Source organism: Calonectris borealis, chromosome 11 (assembly GCF_964195595.1).
Source record: "Calonectris borealis chromosome 11, bCalBor7.hap1.2, whole genome shotgun sequence".
Classification (NCBI taxonomy): domain Eukaryota; kingdom Metazoa; phylum Chordata; class Aves; order Procellariiformes; family Procellariidae; genus Calonectris; species Calonectris borealis.
In genome coordinates this window covers 1,926,806-1,951,199 of record NC_134322.1, presented here as the reverse complement: position 1 = coordinate 1,951,199, position 24,394 = coordinate 1,926,806, and the positions used below count along the sequence as shown (strand labels likewise).

Here is a 24,394-nt window from a genome sequence, read left to right as displayed (position 1 = left end):
TCCTCTGAGTGCCTAGCTGCTGTATTTCTCTGAAGCATCTCTTGTAATCCTTGTTGATTGTAGTAATGCTTATGAGTGAGTTCGGAGCTGAACCCCAGGGTTAGTTGGCTGGTGGACTCCATCAATGTGGGGTTCACTGGTCTCTGCTGAAACTATTGAATTTGAAGTAATAGTACCTTTCTTGCTGTGGATCAACGTTTTGAAAGGGTTACTTCGTGGGGCCTTGGGATCAGCTGGTGTCCCAGAGGATTTGTGGCTGGGAAATGGATCGGATCTCTTGCAGCTTTTCTTCTACATGGTGATATTGGTGTTTGGCCCTTTGGCTCCACAAGGAAAGAATTCTACCTACAAACCTTAAGTTGTCTCAGAAATATCTGTTTACTTTTGCTGCTGTGCTTCCACCTTAGAAGCTTTTGCTTTGATGAAAGATGTTACAGCTGCCCTTCTTATGGAAGACTCTGCTTTATCGCCCTCCATAAAAAGCAGTAAAAGCCTTCTGAAAGCCACGATTTCAGAAGTTTATGTTAAAAACTTGTCAGTATGTACCTTGTGTGTCTTTTGCAGTCCAGCTGCCTCAGCTTGTGCTGTCCCCTGTAAGTAGGAACTTCACCTCTGGTTAACATAAAAATGTGCCTGCAAGAATCGCAGAGAAATGTTTGTCCTGTTCTTAAGGGGGCAGAAAATGTGTTGTTTGGGTGACTGCTGTGGCACATGCTTGGGCAGCTGAATTTCAGAATCCTCTTGATCAAGCTCAGGTATTGATTGTCCCTTTGCTCTGTCACTATTCCAGCTCTGTGTAGACCAATAAATGTTAGGAGTGTTGGTTTGGGCTTCTTAAAATGAAGATGGTTGGATTTTATGATGTAAAACCTGCATGTAGTACCTTCAATGGTAGTCTGTTCATGAAAATAAATACCTTTCTTAAAAGTAGATTCTTTTGCTAGTTAAGGGGGGGGAGGTGAGGAGAAGAAAGCAGCTCCAGTAGCTTACAAAAGGGTGCTTATTTCTATAATTTTACTCAACGCTATCAAAGCCATTTTGAACAACTAGTCACTGCCATAAAATGTGGCTATTTCAAAGTAAATTAGAAGCTTTGGGGCTATAACAAAAAGTAGAAGATGTGAAACCTTTGAAAATGGAGTTGAGGATGGGGATGGCAGATGTTAGCTTATCTAGCCTTGTTCTGATCTTCCAAATTTTCAATAGTGGCCAGAACCAAATTAAACCAGGTAACATTATATTATTGTTTTCTGTGTGCTGTGGTACAGACCTTTCTATTGTCATTTATTTTCATATTGTTTTGCTGAGACTCCTGTGTCTGTGGCAGCTGTATTGATCCAGGAGTTTGTCAGCAGTTTGCTTAATCTTACTCTCCTGTTGGGATTAGTGATGGCTATAGGTGTGCTGCCATGTCTCCACTGTTATATTCTGACCCTTAGCATATACTGGAGGGATACCAGAGTGCTCTGTAAGCAAGCAGTGTATTCCAAGACTAGGGGAGAGTGGGAATTAGCAGAAGGTGGATATTCTTGTCTAGAATATGTGAAACAAAGAAATGAAAAGCTAGTATACAATTAGACCAAAGGTCAACCTAAGCTTGACCTTTATGTCTATAGGAGATGATACACAAGAGATTTATATAGGAAGTGGCATGATAATTAATGGAGAAAGAAAAGGAGCCTTTTAAAGCCATTGCTTGGTAAGGATAGAGTCCTAGGCTCTGCAGCAGAGCAAAGACTCTGTGGGTATGCTAAAGTTTATTTAGCATGGAGGACAGAAAGATAAGTGTTATTAACTTTATGTGCATTACTGAAGATTGCTCTGTAGTGAACTTCCCTTGTTTTGTTTAGGAAATGGTAATGAGCTTTCTGGATACATGCTAATAAACATGTATGAGTTCTGCCTTCTCTCTGCTTCTGCCAGGACTGCATGGGCTGTAGGTAATGTTTCAGTTGCCAGTTTCCATCCTAGAAGTACATCTAACAGCAGGAGAGAGTAAGAAAGGGAGAGTTTCAATCTCTGCCCTGCTTTGAGGCTGATACACAGCCAACAACTTTTCCAGAATATTAAGCTGTGAAGCATCCCTTTATCTCTGTAGATATTTTCTTCCCTATGCCTTGCATGTTTATAGTGTATACTAAGAGTGCTTTTCCCCCAGTTTCCAGCCCAGATACAATTTGTCGTGCTAAATTCTTCAAACCAAGAGTTCAGTAGGACTCGCTTGTTAGCTTTTCTTGGTGTTATTTTCAGTGTGACACCTAGTTGCTCCCGAATAGATTATTTGGTAATTTTGGTTGGAAGGGACCTTAGGAAATCTCCAGTCCAACCCCCTGCTCAAAGCAGGATCAGCTATGAGGTCAGAATAGGTTACTCAGGACTTTATCCAGTCTGGTCTTTAAAAGCTCCAAGGATGCAGACTGCACAGTGGGCAACCTCTTCCACTGCTTAACTGTTCTCATGGTGAAAACAGTTTTGTTTTTTTATTTATATCCAGCCTGAACCTCTTCTTTCAGCTTGTGCCTATTGTCTCATATCCTTCTGCTGTGTACTTCTGTGAAGATCATGGCTCTGTTTTCTTGATGACCTCATTTATGTGTTGGAAGGGAGGTGCTATTAGGTTCCTCCAAAGCCTTCACCAGGCTGAAGAAGCCCTGGTTCCCCCAGCCTCTTGCCAGATCATCTTGCTGTACCTCACATCTTTAACAATAAGATACCAGCAGCTTGTTTGGGGATGGGATTTGGGCTGATGATTCCATGCCACAGATGTAGTTCTTGAGGAGTTTTTATTCCTATGGATTTCCGTTAGTGGAGATGTATTACAAAATCCTTAACATCCTCAGAAATCTGCAAAAATAGTTCCTGAGACTGTCCACTGGTATCACTGGAAAAGATGGAGGTTGCTTCAAAAAATTAGGTTTCAAAATTAGGTTTCTCTGAGAGGAGATGATGATGGATGACAGGCAGTAGATAGGCATCTCTTCACCAGGAGGCTCCGCGGGATTCTTGTCCATTTTGAAAATTGGTATACAGTGCCCTCCCATTCTCTCCTCCCCTCCCATTAAATACATGGTTATAAAGCAGACAGAAAACTGAGCTCAGTCTCCTTACTGCCTGGTTGCAGCATTGCCTTCACTTCCTGAAGGTGCATCTTTTGTGGCCACAGCCATTTGAGTGTGCAAACATATGTGATAAATGTTCTCAGAAATTTGTGTTGGGCAGGAATTAAGTCATAATCTTTGGGCAGAGCTGAGATTAGAGGCCTAGTTTTCTAAGCTAGGTTATACTGGGAAAAAAACAGTTCTTTTCCAAAGAGATGACGAAGTATAAAACTACAGAGCGCTTTAGGTACGCTAGAATTTTATGTTGAAGCTGTAGGGGTTTGTATTCAGAGTGGTTCTTCCACTGGGCACGTACTCAAGCTGCCAGCCAGTATTGTGGCTTTGCCTTTCCATAGTGTACAGCTCATTGTTGGGCAGCTGTAGGATCTGTCATCTGCAACATTTTCAGGGGGTGTGGTTTGCAGTAGGGTGCCTTAGGTCCATCAGATTTCAGCCTTGGCCCTCTGGACTGTGTATTTGCTTGATGCTGCTACTCCGTTCTTGAGGCTCACAAAGGGGAGCAGATTGGCAGCTGAGGCAAAAGGCAGAGTTTAGCAAAATAATTTATCCCTGATTGCTTCTGGCGTTAAAACTGGCTATGTGTATCTCTGCAGAACAACTGGTAGTCCTGAGAGTCACTTCATTGGTCTAGTCTAATCTTGGTCCTCCTGCATATTGGTGGTCTGAGCAGTGTAGCAGACCATGTGAGGTTCCTCCAGTTTTGTTTCGCATGTGACAGTGCCAGAGCTTCCTCCTGAGAAAGTGTATCTTCCTTCTTAAGAAGAGCATCTCAGCTTGTTTGCTGTACAAGCAGATAGCATACTTTTGCTGTCCAGCCACATGAAGAAATTTACTGGCCCTTAAAGTGGGGCAGTCGGTTGAGAATCATTCAGAGCTGAAACTTCTTGCTTACCTTCATTTACAGTCTTCTGCAAGATGTTCCACCTGCCCAATTTGTAGAGCAGGGTCTGGACTTAAGAAGGCCCCTCTGTTCAGCTTTTCAACTGAAAACATGACTAGTTCGCATGCAAAATAGAATATAGGATAGAAATAACAGTGAACATAGTTTTGCTTGGCAATTTAGTGTAGGTGCAGCTCACTATTATTTATTTTTTTAAAAAGCAGAGGCCAAATACAATAGCGATAATGTGTTTGGTTCAGGTAAAATCTGCAATCTGAGCTGCAGGAGCGTGTTGTAAAAAGTTGTGTGGATGAGAATGTTTTCTGATACATTCATTCCTCATATTGTTTCTTGAGACTCCCTTGACAAAATGATCTCACTTCTGTGCAGATGTTGTATCTTGTTTCCCTGGTGCAAAATAAGAGTCTTTGAAACAGTCCAAGTATTTGTGTAGATTTTCGGCTTATTGAAAAATCTGTTAGAGACAGCTCTGCTCAGGCTATCTATGGAGTTGTTAGTGCACCTATAAATATACTGCACCAAAATGAAAAAAGTAGAAACTTCAGCAGCAGTACAGAAACAAAGCTGTTCTTTTTCATAGGTTCCGTGTTGATTTAGCAGGATCTCATCAGTGAATCTGCTGAGGCCTCTTGATGGCAGGGCTTCAAATTTTTTTAATCAAGGATCAGAACTGTTGTTGGTTTGAATTACAAGTATTTTAGATAATATTTTTCTAAAGGGTGTACACCCAGGTTTTCATTCAGTTAATTTCCAATTTTACCTCTTTGATGTTAAAATTTGACTCTTTCAGTGGAGAAGTAACGTTTTTGTTAGAGGTTCTTGACAATGTCGCTTGGGTTTCTGAGGAAATGGCTAAAAATAAACATGCATTATAAACTGAATCTTAAGAACGTAAAAGTAGCTGCACTGGTTCAGACCAAGGGTCCATCTGGCCCGGCATTGTCTTCTACAGCTTCCAGAAGTGAGTGCGTAGCGAAAAGCAAAACCAGAACAAAGTACGAGAAATAACTGTCACCTCCCTGCAATATTCTCCTGGTCTCCATTTATTTTCAGCTCAGTCCTCTGAACCCGATGGGTGCGACTAGCTGGACAAGCAGTAATAAATCTATTTTCCAAGTGCCTGTCCATGTTCCTCTTGAACCTGTATAAACTTCTTTTGTTCACAGTATTTTGGTAGGGGTTTCTGTTGTTCTGCTTCTTGCTGCGTGAGGACCCTTCTCATTTTGTTTTGAGCCTGGTTCCAGCCAGCTTCATCCACTGGCCACTGTATTGTGTAATGAAAGAGACTGAACAGCTGATCCCTGTCCACTCTCCATGTGCTGTTCATCGTTTTCTAGGTTGCAGTCATATCTGTCCCCACGTTTTGTATTTTTTAGGTTGAAAAGTCTTTGCTTTTGCTGTTTCTTAGGGAGGTCATGCTGGACTTCTGTCATCCTTCTGTGAACATTTCCACTTCTAATGTATCTTTTTTTTTTTTTTAAAAATGAGGCCACCAAAACCACCCGCACTTTGAGATCTGGGTGAACCAGAGATTTATATAGTGTATAATGATTTCGCATTTGCTCTCTGTTCCCTTTCTAATGATTTCTAACAATGATTTGTGTGTTTGACTGCTACTGAGCTGATGTTTTCATATGTCTGTTTATCTTGGGCCCAGGAGCTTGCTCTAGTGTGGTAAAGGTCATCCCAGAGCCCATCACTTTACACGTAAAACTAGGCCTGTCTGGTCTGCTTTTCCCCATAGGCATCACTTTACATTTATATACATTGAATTGCTTTGTCACTGAGGTCTTTCAGTGATTCTTCAGTTTGCCTTCATCCTTATAACCACACCATATCGTCAGCAACTTTGTCACCCCAGCGATCACTTCGTTTTCTAGGTCGTTAACGAATAGGTTAAGCTACATGTGCCAGCGTAGGCCCTTGCAGAACTCCACGCATGACCTTCCTCTATTGTTTGGTCTTGGAACAACTCGGATACATAGGTAATAGAAGAACTTTGAATAGCGAGCTAAGGATCTATGACCTGTTTTTTTAAAAAAATATTATTAATGCTGTAAGAATACCCAGCTTGTGTGTGCGGACTGGATTTTCATAGTTTCCTTTGACCTGTACTGTTCTGTTGTATTTAAACATATGTAGAAGTCTGAGGTGGTGCCAAGCTGTTTTAAGGGGAAGCAGAGATGTGTTGAAACTTGTTTCCGATGTTCAGTTAACTAGAAGAGTTTTTTAAAAATGTGCCTTTTTTTTTTGGAATACATTCACATAGCTTCATAAAGGGCTTGAGGTAAATATTAGTTGATTAACTGCATTGACTCCTTCGTTCCTCGGGCCTGTGCATGACTGATGTCTTGATGCCTGTATTTTTGTTTTTTCCTCACTACTAGACTGTCCTTTGCTTTTGACATAGAGGCTGAGCAAGGTTGTGAAGTAATACGATGCTTACAACATCCTTACCTGGAAGTAGAAGCTATATGTTATCTAGTGAGTATATCAGGAGGCAAAAGGGTGAAGACACTTCGTACTAAAATGCTAGGCTGAAACCCAGAAAATACTTTGTTTTGTCATGAGATCCTAAATAATCCCCACCCCCGCCGTGCCTTTGGCCCGTGTATGTAAAAAGGGACAGGCAGAGTATAAATTCATGAACATGTGAGAGTCATTCAAATGACATTAATGAGCTGCAAAAGGCTTGTATATATGCAAATTTCTATTCAGAGTGGGATTTGGATGAGTGCGGTTAATGAGGTGGGGCAATAGTTTGGTCAGTAAAGATGAAAAGGAGCAGCGACTGGAGCAGCATCCTCCCTCTGCCCCGCGAGTGGGGTGGGAGTTTGGGGGGAGGCAGCTCTCCGCAGGATAGGAAAAGTAAGGGAGTGTTTGTATCTGCAGAAACACTGCACGTTTTCACTTGGTCAGGATTTCCATGGAAGTTTTAACTTTGCTATCAAAGTTTTCTTAGGCAGCTCTTTCAATACTGGTTGTTCTTGTGGCTGAAGCCAAGTTAAGTGCAGTATCGTTTTTGGAGTTTACTTGCAATAGTTTTCATGTATTTTAAATCATAGGTGTGGCTGAAACTTGGCTTATAAAAACCTTCATTCCATCAAGCAGTTTGTTTCCATGCAGGGCAGGGATTATTGTGTGAATAGATTAATTGAATTCAGTCTTACTTCGATTATAAGAAAAATACAGTGCTTGAAGGATGAGGTGGTGGGGAGGGGGACAGTGTGTCAGATTGATGGCGCTGGGAAATGAAATCTCTCTTCTTAACATCCGCCAGCATGACTGTGAGAGAAATGTTTCTATAGGCCTTGTCTGTGCTATATGTGGGCCAGGAAAATATTGCATAGAGAATGTATTCTTAGCTTTCTAAACGCACTGTTGAATGTTTTCTCCTGGGATTAATCATTGCGAGCTAATGGGTTCCTAAGCACTGCATGCTCATCTTTGAGCCTATAGGTCACATGATGCAGTTAATACATGTAAAAATACAGTTTTCTGGTGTGGACAGCACTGGAAGGTGGAAGGACAGAGTAGCCCAAATTCTGAGGGGTGAAGTAGCTTTGTCAGGAGTCTAGGCCTTGCCTGAGATGCATCTTCTCAGTCTGTCTCTGGCTGCATGTTTTCATTTGAAACTGTTTTCTTTATCCTCTTTTGAATGCTGAAGAAAAGCAGGAAGGTCTGCTTCCTCTCCTATTATTCCATCATCTTTTTGCATTTTTACATAGTGGGAAGAAACCAGTCGTTGTTGGTGATATGAAAAACTGAGCTTCCTGCTTTCTCTCTTTGTCCCCATGCCTCTTTTAGATGTCTTCCCCAGGATACGCATTCAGTGTTTGGCACTGCTGCTGCCCCGTTGCTCTCTTTCCAAGCTGTGCTGGTACTTAGAATGAAATCAGTGTGATTCTTGACAGTCTTACTGATGCTTTAATGTCGTGAGTAGCAGCCAAAAAAGTTATCCATGTCTCATTAACTTGACTGACCTAGGATCGTGAATCTGCCTCGGTGGGAACTAGGTTGAGTACTGGCATAGTAAGATTTTTGAAACAAGAGGTGAACTTCTGACTGTCAGTATTTTCACCTGTGTTTGGACAAGTGACATATGAGGAGTTTTTTTTCATCCAGCTACTGATTTCTTTTATATAATAATAAATGTATTTTGGCACTTTAAAATTGATCTGTGTCAATATGTGATGTAAATATTAATTCTATGTCATATTGTTGCATGCAGTAAATAATTCAATTTTTTAATGCATCTGTACAGTTAGGAATAAATTAGAGTTTAGCGTACATTTAACTGCTCTATAAATGGTCAGATCTATAATTTCTGTTCCCTATTGTGCCGTGACAGACAATAGCTCTTCAGAGTTTGAAAAACAGACTTTTCTTGAATTACTGGGTGGCCACAGTGGCTCACACATAGTTTTCTTGCTAGCAGTTTGCTGTTATGTGGCTACTCTCTATTCTAGATACCTTGTTAAGAGAGAAAATGAGGTAGGGTAGATAAGGGTGATTTTACTAGGTGGTGTTCTAATCTGGTTGCATAGCCCTCTGTGTTCCTAGAATAGTCATGGGTAGCCATATTCCACTGATGAACCATTCCCAGATTGATGCCTTCTTCTCCTGTCCACCTCTGCCCATGTTTCTGAGGTATACAGTATGTATTTTGAAATTCTTTGCCTTTTTGGAATGACTATAGGACCAGATATGTCGTACATCTCGTTTGTAGTTCTTGATTCCCTTTTTTGACTTCTCCTTCAGTTCTGAAAAATACTCTTATCCACAGAATCTGAGGTTGGAAGGGACCTCCCAAGGTTGTCTAGCCTATTACTTCCCTGCAAATCTGCTTATTTGGCTGCAGCTGCATGAAGAGCTGTCTGTAGTGATGCCCAAGTTCCTCTCCTGAACCATCAGCTACGTAATAAGAAAAACACATGAGAAATTTAGGTTTTCCTCCAATTTTGACTACCTTGTGTTTAGTAACTTTGAATTTTGATATGCAGTTATCTCTTAACTTGCTGAAAGTGGTCATGGACTAGAAGAATCAAGTAAACATGTGAATGCTATTTCTTGGTCTCGATTTTAGGCTGGTGCTGGCCTTGGTTCACAGGTAGATGTTTCTATAAAATAGAAATCCTTAGACCAACTGATACGGTTGAAAAACACTTCAGGTGTGCAAGTCCCTTCTCTAAATACAGTAGAAAGTATTACTTTCCTTCAAGCCTTGTGTCTCTTGCATCATAGTGTTGTTTACGGCCACTGCACTATTGATAGATAAAATATGGGAAGCAGAGAAATGGCTCCCAGAGAAATGGTGATGCTTAAACAAGAAAATATTTAATAGGTAAGGAACAGAGGAAGGACTGTTAGTCTTGTTTTGGTCTCCAGCAAACATCTAGGACAAGGTTTTTCTAGGAAGGACTAGGGCTAAGCAAGCAGATTGAAAAGAACTTGGATCATCTCCTCTGCTTCGTAATGATGGCTTTCTTTCCAAAATAAGTAGAGGAAAGGCAAGAGAATGAGTGTCTCCTCATGAAAGAGGAGGAAGGCTTGAGCAGAGAAAATGCTTCTCTTGTCTGCATTGTATAAAGACTTAGAAAAACTGCACTAAAGGAATGATTTTGAAGAGTTCACTAGAACATGCTTGAAATCCATACTTCATCAAAGTAGAGGCCAACTTACGATAATCTGTGCTATGAGAATGTTGATGTATGAAACTTGGGGCTTCCCTCGGTTTCATGCTGTGTTAGGCAGTCTCTGCAGCACTGGTGAGAAGATAGTTCATTTGCATGGTGCATCTTACCTGACACTCTGAGGAACTGGAATGTAAAAGGAAAATTTCGTAGTATTGTTCAAGCTTTTAATTCATCTTGATGACTTACTGGTATGACTGTTTAAAAAGAAGTGTGTACCTTGGCTTCCTTATATAATTTCTATACACAAAGTCGAAGATCTTATGAAATAAAGAAATTATCTGCAGAATGACTAGGGTTTTTTTTTTTGTTAAAAAAAGACTATCCAGATGCCAGTATGATTGCTTGATGGAATATTTCTTCCCAGAATATTGACACAGTGGGAACTTTTGGCTCCATTGCTTATTTCTGTGATAACAATTAAGACTAATTGTTAGTAGCAATAAATTATTATTCTCAGTGGACCAGTATTAGAAGGGAATAAGGTATTTGGCCAGAGGATTTCATAGGTATTTGTTGTCAGCAGATTTATTTTATTTGTATTCCGTTTCTTCCTTTGGAAAGGGAAATCTTTTAATGATAAGTTATTGAGTATTTCCCATACCTGATGTTTTATCTGATCTCTTAATTTTCCTGTTCTTCTCCCTTCCTTCCTCCTTTTCCTTCCTCTCCAGTTTTTGTTCTAGATGTTACTGACTATTGTTTCGGTCTTTTGTATATTCCCATGGTTACAGATAAAAGCACTACCAAACGTTCTCATGCATCTTGTGAGATGGTGTATGAGCAAGGTGATGTTGGTATGCGGTACCCAGTGACAAGGCCGATGGCAGCTGTGGCCCTGTCTGAGTTACGGCTGTTGCTGTCCTTAGCTCTGTGGTTGGATCCTGCTTGTGTGATGGAGCTCAGCGTCTCAGAATGACTCTTTTTAGGTAGAATTCACAAAGCCTGGGAATACATTTCTCAGAACGGAATTTTGTGAGAAGGGTTGCTTCAAAGTCTAAAAGAAAACAGTAATGTTATCACGTGCCATTTTGGATTTAAATTTTTTTTTTAAAAGTGAGAATTATGAACAGATAAGTCCAGTTTTGTAGTTTTCCTTCTCTCGGGGCATTAACATAGTAATTGGTTACGTTTAAGGGAAATGAGATTCAATTATATACTGGCTTCAGCCTGCTGTTCAGTACTTTGCAAGACAGTACCCAAATTTAATATGATAGTTAATTAAAACTTTTTGAGATACCAGAATAATAGTCAGTGATGACGTAGTCTGTCTCCTGTGCTGCATCCTAGAAAATGGGACAAATGAAGGGAAAAAAAGTCGATAGTTTATCTAGAAGTGTTTTGGGTGTATTTGACTGTATAATCTCAAATCCTGAAGTGTTATCTCATTTGAAGCTAATTAAATAGCAAAAGTTTGTTTGTTTATAGTGGACAGTTAACTCTTCAGCATTGGGTGATGACTTATGGAATGTGGAGAATAGATCACTTTGCAGGTCTGCAAGGTACAGAAATAAAAAGATCTTTTTTTAAAAAAAAAAAAAATCTTGGAGGAAAATACGCATTTATTATGGCAATAATTTGTTTTAATCAAGTGATGCTTAAGTTGGCTAACACATACAAAGAAATAATGTCTGTTAATGCAGTAGAGATGTAAATAACTGTTGCAAGCAAACATCAAACACTGAATGTAAGAATGTAGGTCTTGAAATTGTTGTATGTCTTGCTGTTAAGAGGTTCTGTAAGCTGCTCATGGAAGCCGCCTCTTTATCCGTGTTGCAGTGTGAGTACATTCATTGAATTCCAGGTACATTCTTCTCCAGCTTTTCTTCAAAATTGACTTCCAAAAGCTACATGTGCTTCATGCAGGTATTTTAGATATTTAGAAAGTAACTGGAGCTTCATTCTCTAGTGTCCTGCTGAAAAAGAATGGCTAAAAGGATTCTCATTTAGTAGACTCCCCATCTGTAAATCCCAAATCAGTCAAATTGTTTATGTAACCATTGCTTTTGTTTTGATTGTATATTTTAAAATGTATCTTTTCTTTTTTAACATCAGTGAGGGAGTGGAAATAAATGTGTGTTTGTGACCTCCTGTATGGCTTCCAGAAGCTGAGACTTCTTGGTCCTATTTTTTTTTCTTTTTTATACAAAGAGACAATCTTTCAGACTATTATTGAATGCCGTATAAGTTGTTATATTTTGATTATACCGATGTAGACCTTTTGTGTTATTTGTTAGAGAGATTATAATAGGACATACTGTGTTTAGCAAGCTCTTTGGACAGCTGTGTCTGCGGCTGGCTTGGGCTCCGCTGAAGCTTATTGCATAGGAATTAGCTCTTCTGTCAGCCAGTTGAAAGGCTTAGTTAAGGATAAGAACGTTCTTAATAAAAAGTAAATTTGTCTGGCAATGACCCTCTCCCAAATAGCTGAAAATAATTGTCTTCATTATTAGCCTGAGGTGTAAGCTGTTTGTCTTTAGAGAGGCACATTGTTTTGTATCCAGAGATTGTCCAAACTAGTATTTCTGCAATTACTTGTCAGGAAAATCATGCTAGCACATAGCTCTGTAAAAATAATACCCATCTGCAAAGATAAATACACTAGGGACAATTAAGTTTGAGTGTGGCTGAAAAAAACTTGAGTCTCCAAGAACTGAAATGAAGATTACTACTGTGTCAGCAACCTTATTTAATACAAAAAATAATAATATAGTTCACCTAGTGAATAAAATCTCTTGAGAACGGTAAAACTTTGTTACGGATTAAGATAAAATGTGACTTACTTTAAATCAAATACAATTTAGACATGACTAAAGTCTTGGCAGACTTTCTCCAACAAATCTAACTTTGCAGTTTAAGCAAGTCATTGCCCCAGCTGCCCACCCCACTTCTCTGCTGTGGCAGTGTTAATGTGCAGCCAGGGAGGCAGGGCAGGACACAATGTGGTTTGCAAGCCATCCTATAAAAAAAAAAATTTAAAAATTCCACAGATTTAAGTGTTCAAGCACTGAAGTGGCGTTTTGGGTACATGGGCACATCGTCTGTTCTGAGGAGTCCCTCTTCCAGAGGAAATAACCTCTAGGAAAAGGGGTGGAGTGGAGGTCTAGGAGGGCAGTTGCCTACACTAATTTGCCAGGTTATATGTGTCAAGGCTTTTAGAAGATATTTCACGTATATGATAGCATAGCAAAATACCACCGGCATCTGCAAAAAACATAAGACAACTTTTAAAACATGGGGATTATATTAAAAATTCAAACTCTGCCTGCCTGCTGTTACTAGCAGCCAGTTCAGTGGGGCTAGAGCTGTCTTACTGTTTTCCTTTGCAATATCCTTTCACTCTTCAGTGAATTTTGTTACTTTTTTCACTGTGGGTTTTCTTGTCTCCAGTAAGCGACAGACATCTCTAAGAACTTAGTAGCTTCACTGGTGCAGGATTAGATGGAGGCCTCTGAACTGTGGGCTGGAAGGAGAGCTTAGATTATTAGTGTTCATGTATGAAACAGCATTGCTCTGACCTTACTAAAACTTACTAAATTTGAGCGTAGTCAAGTTTTACTATCACGACGGATACAAGCAAGCAATGTTTGCCAAGAGCAGATAAGAAAAAATGTTCCTTGTACTAGTTGATCTATGGAGTTAAGTGGTTATGGTATACTTGGTAAGCTGTTACATGAACTGAGTACAGGATGGCAGTAGGAAATTGCTGGACCTCCTGTCCAGAAGCCCTTTAGACTGGACTGCTCCAGCTTTTAGACGATCTCTTCACTACCAGAGTTTCCTAGTGTTAGCAGGCGCCTAAATCTGAGCTTCATCATTTGGGTAGGTTGGTTCAAGGGTCATAATGTTTATATTAACAGATATGCAACCATATCATTTGCAAGGAAATATATTGTTTGTGAGCATGGTAAAGTAAATAACACCTGGCAACGTAAGCTTTACAGAGTACTTGCTCTGCTAGCATGGGAAGAAATATGTTACCTGGTGAAAATCACGAATACAGTGTTTGACTTTGAGGAAGCCCTGTGGATATACAGGGTCAGTCCAGGCTATTTTTGGCATTTACAATATGTGGACATCATTTTGTTGACGCATTTTTAATGGATTAAAATCTATTTTTATTGCCACCTAGACGAATGCATAGATTTAGTCATACAATTGCGAAATGTTCTTTATGAGCACTGATAAACTGTGTAAATGTAGAGTTTCTTTGATTAAGAAATATTCTATCTCCTTGTGTGTGTAACAAAAAGCAAATAATATTTGTACCTGCTGTCGCTTTGTACCTATTCTTTTAGTGCTGCTCTGCTTGCCAAAACATCGTACACATCGCACTAGGAGGCAGCCGAGTTTTTCATTATGAAAACCAATAGCCTCCTTAAAGGTTGTAGTATGTTGCATATTTATGACTGTTCTCCTGTGCTCTTGCCTCCCCTCCATTTTGAATTACGGTGACTTCAACCTTTTAGTGTTTTGGTTGCATTAGACAAATGCAGGAAGTTACAGCCTGTCATCGAGCCGCTTGAGCTTCCATGAATTGGTCGTTTCACTCCCTCTTGCAGATTTTCGGTAGACTGATTTCAATTTTTATATTTTAGCCTTGATAGCTTCCTTGTGTGAGTCTTGCAGATAGAATTTAGGACTAGGGAATGTGCCTTCATAAAAGATGGGAATATTTTTGCCTTCTTGATCTCCCATTTTCACAAATCTTAAATGTCTAAGAACTCAAGAGTTTAGTCTGTGTAACTGTAGAGAGCTCATGTAGCTCAGGTATAGCTTTCTTTTCCAGAAGATTTATATCAGGGGTTAAAGAGGCTGTTCATAGCATGCAAGAACTCTCCTGTATTTTTACAGCTGGGTGTTGGAGGCATACTGAGATTAATTCAAAACCATTTCCATACTAATCTAATGCTTCCTAGTCGCTTTTATTAGAAAAAAGAACAATTTTGATTTGATTTTTTTTTAAACTGTGTTTTAGAAGTGCATCGTGGAATTCATTGAATAGTAGTTTCCTTGTTTCATCAGGGGGAAAATTTCCATTTGCGTTGTCCTTGAAAACGGCGTTAGAGCTTTGCCAGTGTGAATGTGTCCACACTGTTAATGCAAACCGCAGCCGGAGCCGATCCCTCTGCAAGCTGGGGCCGAAGGTGCAGTGCAGGGTGTCAGTGCGGAGGCTCCTTTGGTGAAGCCTTCAAAAGAGTACTGGGGTGTAGTCAGAAGGGTTTTCTGTCTTACACTTTGCCTTTGAAGTGACTTGTTGCAGTGCTTCTGTAATAATGATTCTTAATTTCAGAGACTGCTAGTATACTACTGCTAAACACTATGTTTCTAATAACAGAAGTAGTTTACTGTCACTGTCTTAAATTGCTGATCATGAATCGGTGACCTCCTGGCCGGTATCCGTTTTGTCGTTTCTTCTTTTGCCATTTACTTACTCTGTTCTTCCATCTTTTGACTAGTGTTTGACATGATTTTTTTCTCCCCCCCTCCTCCTCCCCTTAACTTTCATGTTAATGGTTAGAGAATTGTGGAGGACCTGTTGCATAGCTTTAGGCACAAAGTGCGGTGTGGTACTTAGCCAAATGCTTCTTGTTGTGCTGGCAAATCTTTTGAATGTGTTTTGGAGCTTATTCACAGCTTCTAGTTATCATAAACATCCGGAAATAACTTGTTAACTTCTCCAGGTAGATCCCGGGGCTGATTACTGGATATGTAAAAATACCCTTTCTAGAAAGCATTCATCAAATCGTTGGGACTGTTAATGCTGCTGCTGATGGATAAGTACGCTGCTTTGAGGACAGTATCTTGTGGTGCTGGTATTTGTGATGAATTTTCAGTATTGTCCATCATGCTTTCCTGTGGACATTGCTCAATTTATTTAAAAAAAAAAAATACTGACTGCTGCCTGGTTTTTACCTCTCAGGCAAGTCCCTCCCTTCAAAAAATGGGAAAAAAAGGTGAAGGCTCACTGTCTGTGGTGTTGGATCTCAGCAGATAACCTGTATCTGATCCTTTCTTGAGCAGTGGGACTTACAGCTCATCTTCCTGCATCTCAAACCAGCTTTTTAGCTCCCGTGTATTTTCCAATCTAGAAATGATGTTCTCTGCCTGAATCCACCTGTATTTTTAGTTGCACTTCTCTGAATCACATGCCAGTGAGACCAGCCACACAGGGTTATCAAAGGAGTTTCTTATCCAGAGGCACTAACACTTAGATTTTATTTATTTCTAAACTTAATTCCCAACCTTCATAGATCAGTGAGACAAGGTCTAGTTCTTGAAAGCAATTTTCTTTGGTCTTAACCTGTGGTAACGATTGGACTTCTCTAGCCAGGAAGCTGCCCAGCCTGGGTATCTTTCCAGGGTGGAAGGACTGGGCTTGTGTGGAAAAACCATTCTTTAAAACTAAAGATTTATCTCTGCTATTTTCTTTGCAGAGAGAAATCAAAGTAAATGACTCTTAACATTGGCTGCTCTGTTAGAAGTTAAGGTTCCTGGTAAAGTATTTACTCTGAATGCCTAAACAGCATTCACAAAGCAAAATGGTCCTGTTGTGTGGCATAGACACTTTCCTCCAACCAGACATGCTTGTTTGTTGAGAGAACTTAGTGAGTCAGGAGCTACAAAACTTTCATTGATATTGCAGCCTGATGCTTTTTATTTAATAGTCCTTTTGTGGATGTCTTGGAGAAAACCCTGGTTCCTCCTTACCTCATAAGTGTCTACATGCAATTTTTGGTTTGGGGGACTTAAACAATTTTCATATCTGTTAGCTTTTAAAAAAGTGTACCAACTTTTTTGAAGGAGAGCGCTGTAGGTAGAACATCCTTTCCTAATGATAGTGACAAGAGAGAGGTAGGCGAATGACGTAGGATGCCACCCATGGATTGCTTTTGCATTCTTAAGCTGTTTTCTTCCAAACCTTATTGGTTATCTGAAGCAGGCGTGGAGCAGGAAATATCCTTGTTTCCGGGTGAATTGCTTGAGAATGTTTCCTCAACACGCAGAAATAGGGAGATGCACCTGCTCATGTGGCTGCAGCATGAACTGCATCAAATGGTTGGGTTCACACAATCCGGCAGGAGAGAAGCGGCACAGATTTGGAAACAAGAAACTGGGAGGGGGGAAAATAAACTGGCCTCTTTGCTTCTGTGGACCTCCTACCTGACACATACAATTAGGTGACTTATCTTAAGATGGTGAAATGCCCTGATGGCTTTGGAAAGGATGGACTGTGGTCACCAGGCTTGGGTGAGGGGATGTGGGCTGAAGGGGGAGTGTATATAATGAGCCAGGCAATCCCCATGACTAATGCAGCTTTTGCGGAGGAACATGTGTTTGTGTTGTGTTGTTGAGCAGGAAATGTCAGATGTATGTTTATAGATTAGAGTTACCTTCTAAACCCTATGAAGGTCTTTACAGTGAGTCAAAATAGAAATACTCTCTCTTTAACTGAGATAAATTGAGTTTCTGTAAAGCTTGTTCTTGCTCTTTCACGCTTTGCACAATTTTTCTACTGTCCTTGCCCTCTCTTTGAATTTTAGATATTGCCTAGATATGACAAATACCAAAATGCACAACATCACCAGAACACCTAGTTTGTTTGATACTGGGATTTGTCGTATCTGAAACTGGCTTGCAGTCAGCTTGCTGTGTTCCTCATGCCGAAGTTAGGCAAGTAGCAAGTAGCTCAACCTTTTCGTCGCTAAATAGCATTGTTTTCTTCTGTGCTAGTGTGATGTTTGTAGGAACGTGTATTTACCTGTATGTGAACACATAACTAAACACCTAGTTATCTGTAATTGCAGTTTGCAAGCTATTCTTCAGTCTGTCCTTGATAGCTGTGCATATCCTTTTTTTGTTTTGGTAGCTGTGTATATCCTTTTTTTGTTTGTTTTGCTTTGTTACTTTCTTTTGTGTTAGGAAAGAAAAAACCAAACATTTTGCCAGTTTCAGTAAACAGCTAGAGGTAGGGGCAGTTATTTGCATTGTGGATATTTGCTGTTGTTGGGAGACAGACTCTTTGTGGGGGGTTTTGTAGCTTGCTGCAGATGCAGCTGTACTGCTGCGAGTGATCTTTTTACTACTCTACTTCAGGCAAAAGGGAAAAAAAAAAAGCAAAATTTCCTGAAGCAAAATGCTTTGTGTCTTTGCCCTTCAGCTTTGCTGGTGTAACTAAGCCAGCAAGGAGTTTGAATTGTGATGAATTCTTCTGTGACAGGAAGAAAAAATTACAAATTGCAGCTTTTTTATGTATTTACTTTGTGCGTTTGACAGCACTTGGTTTGTTTCCCTGCTATAATTATCCTGCCTGTTCTAAGATTAGGGTACCAGTGTGACATGGGCCAAGGGCTGGTAGCATGGATAGTGCTTGTATGGGCAGTGGCACTTCTGCTGGTAGAGCTGGGTTGTGTCCTCAAATAAAACACAACTGTGTGGGAGGAGGGGAGAGGAATTTTCACGTTCATATTGCAGCGACGTGAGAGACTTTTGCCAGAACGGCTGTCTGTCGGGCTCTGCTTCCCCGTGCCACTGATTGACACAATCCACTGGCAAAACTCTATGGATGTGGGTGGGTGGGTGTTTTAAGGCATTGCCTCTTTTTACTTATATTTCTGTAAGAAAGGTTCCTATGACGTATGCAACTGTAATAAAACCATAAGCCTTGATTGCTGGATTTTTCGTGGCTGTATTTTTAATCGCTGTATCTGTTAGTGCCCTTAACGTTGCAAATAAAATTGTTCTTGTCCTCCTTTGTAAGGAATGCGCCAGGGTGGGGAAGATCTGGGGAATTTTATTTGTTTTGGTTCGTGAGTCTGGCTACATGATGGACCCTGCTTTCTGTATGCTTATTTCTAACTTGCCTATACGTTAAAAAATGGAAAACATCCAACATGTAGCAGGATTGTTAGCTCAATTATTTCTTAATCCTCTGTGTTTCTTGCAAGCTGGGCCTATGAGTTTATTACAAAACAAGAACAGAGTGAAGCTCTGAGAGGTTCTGGCTGTTCAAGAAGTGTCTTTTAATGGTGATGGTAGCAGGCATTAAACCCTTCAGCTGTAACTGCTCATTCTGTTGAAGAAATGTTTGTAAAGCATTATAAATAGCATTTTTCCATGTTTCAAATCTATTTGTTTCACTTTCCTTTCAGCTGTCAACACTTCAGATTGTAACTGAAATGCCTTATTCTTTTAAGACATCCCCGTTTCTTACAAAGTACCTTGTCTGTTCACATTAGTAGCTCCATGACAGTCCCATAGTTAAAAGTGTGAAGTAGCTTCTCAGGGTATTCAGAGGAAAAAATGCCAGCAAACTCCTGTTGTATCTGAAGTGTTTGTGGTAGTCTGCAGCAAGGTTTATCTAAGATTTCCAGCAAGGTTATTCAGTTCTGTTGGTGTGGTTCAACAGAGCAGAAATTTTATGGCAAATTTAGTTAAATCTGTCTGGGTGCATATCTCATTAAATACATGAATCATCTAAATTAGGGCTTTTAAATAACATGACCTGTTTCAATATAGGGAAACACCTCTTGTGGACACCTGTGCATTGAAGATCTCTTGCAGGTGCTGGAGGGTTGAGGAATTGATAGGAGTTTCGGGCTGGTTTTGCTAAAGCTAGGAATAGTGTACTTTCTAATATTAGCACTTTAGGTTTAAGAATGAATGTGACAATAACTGGAGTAACGTATGTGTTTGAATACTTTCCGCAGTTTGAAGAACTAGAGAGGATGGGAGCATTTATACGCCATTTCAAAGATTGTTTGCAAATGCGAGTGCTAGTTTGGTTATTCAGCCTTCAGTGGCTGGGAAATTGCAGAACCCTGATATGCTGAATTAGCTGGTTTAGTCCCCAATATATACTTCAAGTATTATTTTGAATTTGATCTTTTGGGATTGACTACAAAATATTCAGGGTATTTTATGGTTTCATACAGAAGATCCAGAGAGCCAGTCGTGGCGATGGGTTCTAGGCATTTCACTTTCTTGTGATTTCTTGGGAATCCAAAATTCTGTGGGAATGTCATTTCAGCTGGTGTTGCAGGCCTTGTGATGGCAAACAAGGCACTGTCAAGCACTGCAAGAGTTTTTTAAATAGAAAGTAGGCTTGTACGTTGACTTTCTGGCTCCTGCTTGACCAGCAGGGAAGTACTTAGGGCACAGAGGCCATTGCTGGTTTCACTATTTTGCATAGTGTTTTTCTCAGTTCCTGAAGAAGTGAAACAGTTTACAAGTCTTACTAGTTTGATTCATTAGACCAAATTGGGAGACAGTAAAAGACTCTGTAAATGAAGATGCCAATTAATAGAAGGCAAAGTCCTACTCCCCCATCCAAAACAGAACATGCAGCTCTGATGTGAGAAGTAAGGAAATTGAATCGGAAGAAGTAATGGTCATATGGGGTTGAACACGTAATTTCTCTCTCTCTTTTAAACGTCGGTCATTTCTCTCCTTTCCTTTGAACCTGTGTAGGTTAGTCATGCTGCATGGCAAAAAGTGAGGGAGGGACTTGAAAGTGAAGTAGGGTTCCGGAGTTAAGGACTGGCACAGCTTTTAAGTGCAAGTACTGGAGACTTGGATATTGTCAATGTGTGACTTTTTATTCATCTAGCTGGAAGTAAAAAAAACTTGTTAACATTAGAGAACAGTGATTAGAAAATAGTTACATTTACAAGCTTTATTTTGTACTGGCAACTTGTCCTTCTCAGTTTTTCCCCCCCCAGTATTGCTGTCCTGAATTGTGTATGGCAAATGGAAGTCCCTTTAAAAATCGCTCATTACAGACTTTCGAAGTAGATATATGGGTCTGTGAACAAGTACTGTTTTACATTATATTTCGGATAATCAGTGGGGGAAGAGCAGTGGTGGTGTGCCTTTAAAAACTGTATGCTTAATGGGATTAAGCCACATTCTGATGTTAGTGTTTAAGATGATGTAACTTGAATACTAATTTTTTGTTTTGTTTCTTTTAAGCAAATGGTTATGAGCCTTAGAGTTTCTGAACTGCAAGTACTTCTGGGTTACGCGGGAAGGAACAAGCACGGACGAAAACACGAACTTCTCACAAAAGCACTGCATTTGTTAAAGGCTGGCTGCAGTCCTGCTGTACAAATGAAAATCAAAGAACTCTATAGGCGAAGATTCCCTCAGAAAATCATGACACCTGCAGACTTATCTATCCCCAGTGTACACTCGAGCTCCATGCCAGCAACTTTGTCTCCGTCTACCATTCCACAGCTCAGTTACGATGGCCACCCTGCCACGTCTCCATTGCTTCCCGTTTCGCTTCTGGGACCTAAACATGAACTGGAACTTCCCCATCTTACATCTGCGCTCCACCCTGTCCATCCCGACATAAAACTTCAGAAATTACCTTTTTATGACTTGTTGGATGAGCTGATAAAACCTACCAGCCTAGGTAAGGTTGCAAATGTTGTAATAATATTTGAAGTCTTTTTTTTTTTTTAAATATTAATGGATGAATTCAGCTGCTAATGCATTAACTGGTTAAATATTGCATCACACCAATGTTTAGAGAATTGCTATTTTTGGTAACTTTTGGAACAGATTGTTCTACATGGAGAGACATCTTACGTAACACTCATTAGTTGCTTTAGCTGAGCCACTAAATATGGTTCAAAGATCCGTTATATTTAAGGGGTGAGTTTGACAAGAAGCAAACTAAACCTTAGAAAAAGGAAGAAACCTGTCTGCTCTCAGTAGTTCTTATAAACCAAAGAGTTTAATTATTTAAAAAAAAAAACCAAAACAAAAATACCCCCGAATCCGTCAAGCCCACAAAATCTTCTCATCTGTGCTGGGAAAGAATGCCAGGCTAGATATTTGCTGTGATCCATTACAGCCTGAATGTCTGAGTTTAGGAAGACTTCTGGTTCTTTTGCAGTTGTGGCTACTTTTCTTTAAACTGTTTTTGTATTAAGGTATAAATCACTTGTGTGGGTGCTGAGAATAATCTGATGCTTACAGAGCATTATATAACAATGTGTGATTTTTCTGGCTCTGACTCCACGTAGCACTTAATAGCGTGGTTAACTTTTAATAGTCTTAAATACTGCTTGAATACAATAGTCCTGTTGATTTCTGGAGGGGCTGCTTGCATGTTGGAACCTTCTGCTGTCTTGAAACCCTGGAAAAGATTGACTGTGAGAATAGCTGGTAGGAGGAGGAGATTTGTGCGAGTAGATATGGGGAGATGGTGGGTGAGTGGAAAAAAAAAGTCCTTTGCGAAAGAGATCCCTTGTAAACAAAAATGAGCAGGTACTTTACGTTAACAGTCTGAACAGCTACAGGGATATAGGAGGCCTGATATGTGAGTGGTGATAGTGGCCTGCAGATTTCTGAAGGATGTTGCACAGTTGTTTGCATTTTTTTTTGTTTTAACTGTTATAACTGAGACATTGAGGGAAAAACAGATAGCTTTTGATAATCTCATCTTCTGGTTCAGGTATTCTTTTAAGAGGCATACTGTATCTATTTAGCTTTAATCTAAAACCTAACTGATTAATAAGCATTCCAGGCAATGCTGGTGGTACAGGATAATTAGGTATTCAGTATGTGTCTCATCACTTTTACATTATAAACACTTAAAAATAATGCTATAATTTCAATAAGACATTCCAATGCAGGAATTATGGTATGCATTTATTCCTAGATGTGGTAAGAACATTTTGCTGTCAGCTCCGTGTCTGACAAACCGGCCCCAAATGAAGAGATCATAATTCATGCTCTGTCATGTCATATTGCTTGAGGAGTTTATATACAATAGGATATTTTTTTCCCCTTTGTGGACTCTTGAGCGTCAGGGTAAGAAAATGGAAGTGGGTGAAATTCCAACCAGATAACTTTTTAAGCGATCTCTGTCCTTTCAGTTAACTTAAGGGTATGTTTGGGGTTTTTGTTTTGCATGTGAATCCTGTCTGCAGATGTCTTTCTGTTTGTCTGAAGCAATATTATTAAAAAGCTTTTTTTTGTGTGTGCTTTTGGGGGAAGAGAGAGCTTCAGTGTCCGTGCATATAAGAAATGATTGGTTCTTTCCTTTTGTAGTGGAAAGTAATGTTGCTACAGATTGTAAAATGCTAACTATAAATGTCATGAGGGTATTTTAGAGTAATAAATATATATGTTAATGAAAAACCTATTGGATTAATAACCAGTGATACGCAGCTTTATAGAGTTTCAAAACAACTTGGAGCAATTGTGCATACAGCTTAGCAGTTTTAAATGCAAGAATGGAGCAGACTTGTATTAATTTTCTCCATTTATACAGTTACTGATACTCTAACTAAAAAGTCTTAAATGATTTGTTGAATATTTGCCCCAGATGGTTTGGGCATCCTTCTCACTGCCGCAAACAGTGTGGGTTTCCTCAAATGTCAAACTTCTAGGTTCCCTGGCTTTGTTTTCAAATGGCAGATACACATTACAAACACTCAGAACTTCTCCTTGGCATTTGGCCAGCGTTTCAGCATCTCCTGCTTGCTTTTTCCCATCAGATTCCTCATGGGGTACGGATAAGAAACTCTTGAATTTACTCTGTTTCCCTCCACCACAAGAACAAACTGATGACCTGATGTGGGGTTTTGAATAATTATCTCCCTGCTTAAAATGCAACCTACTAGAATAGAAAAAAATGTGTGTGAGAGAGGGGGAATGAGTGCGATCTCCGTTGATTGGAGGATCTTTAGATTCTTCTGAAATGATAGCCGTTACGTAAAAGTTGGGCAAAGCACATCTTTGGATGTGATTCTCCCTCGTCTTTCCCAAGTCAAGGTGGAATTGCTTGGAAGGTTTGCTACAGTAGTCTTCTGTCCCATCAAGAAGTGATTATTAATTTGAAAAACAATAATTTGACAAAGCCTCAGGGAAGGGAGTTGCACAGCAGGGCACTTGAACATGCATTCTGTACCCAAATATTTTACGTAGGTGGGTAGTACACAAGCTAATGTGAATAACAGATAAGGAAATTAAATTTGCTAACTATTATTTTTAATGTCAAGAACAAAAGGAGGAAATGGATGTTACCTTCTTACACTTGCTTCCTCAAAGTGTAACTCTGAACTGTGATTAAAATCGAGATGCACACTGCTTGCTGGGCTGGATTCATGGCAAAGGGGAGATGCAGTGCTTTATGGATCCGTAGCCTTCTCACCAACAGCTATTGAGGACCTTTACTTGAGCATGGCTGGCTGAAGCATGTGTGACAAGTTAAGGTTAGAAGGCTGTTGGCTAACTTTTTTTAACTTTCTCTGGCTTACAGCAGCCCATACAACTTGTAGCAGTGAGTAGGATGCTTGCAGAAGAGCAGACTTGCCTAGCTAGTTGAACTCGTAAACTCAGCCTGTGCTACCTCAACCTGCTCTTGTTTAAAGAACTGAAACTTGCAGCTAGGCCCCGCTGACGGTGGGACTCTTCTCCTGCTGTTTCTCTGCTCAGATTGCAGAGTGTCTTGCTTCCTTCCGAGTGTTTCAAGTACATGACTCCTGCGTAGCTCTTTCAGAGCCATGTGGCTAATACTGACAATTATGGTTATGCTGGCTGTGCTGTTGGGGGATGACAGCATTTTCTTTACTCCCAGGAAGACTGTTAGTGGGCTTGTTTATCTGAGATGAAGAGATATATGTTCAGTGGAGCTGTGGAATTTGCTCCATATTTTATTAGTCATC

General features: G+C 39.9%; 1 protein-coding gene across 9 annotated transcripts in view; it reads left to right on the top strand.

Moving 5' to 3' along the window:
* Positions 1-24,394, top strand: part of PIAS1 (protein inhibitor of activated STAT 1) — a 62,646-nt gene that overhangs the window by 5,109 nt on the left and 33,143 nt on the right. For all 9 annotated transcript variants that reach the window (XR_012675180.1, XR_012675178.1, XR_012675179.1 and 6 more), the window contains exon 2: positions 20,685-21,129. Coding sequence is in view for 5 of the 9 variants with exons in the window: in XM_075159703.1 (XP_075015804.1) it covers positions 20,685-21,129 (445 nt within the window). In the remaining 4 variants the exon portion in view is untranslated. The remainder of the gene's footprint in view (positions 1-20,684; positions 21,130-24,394) is intronic.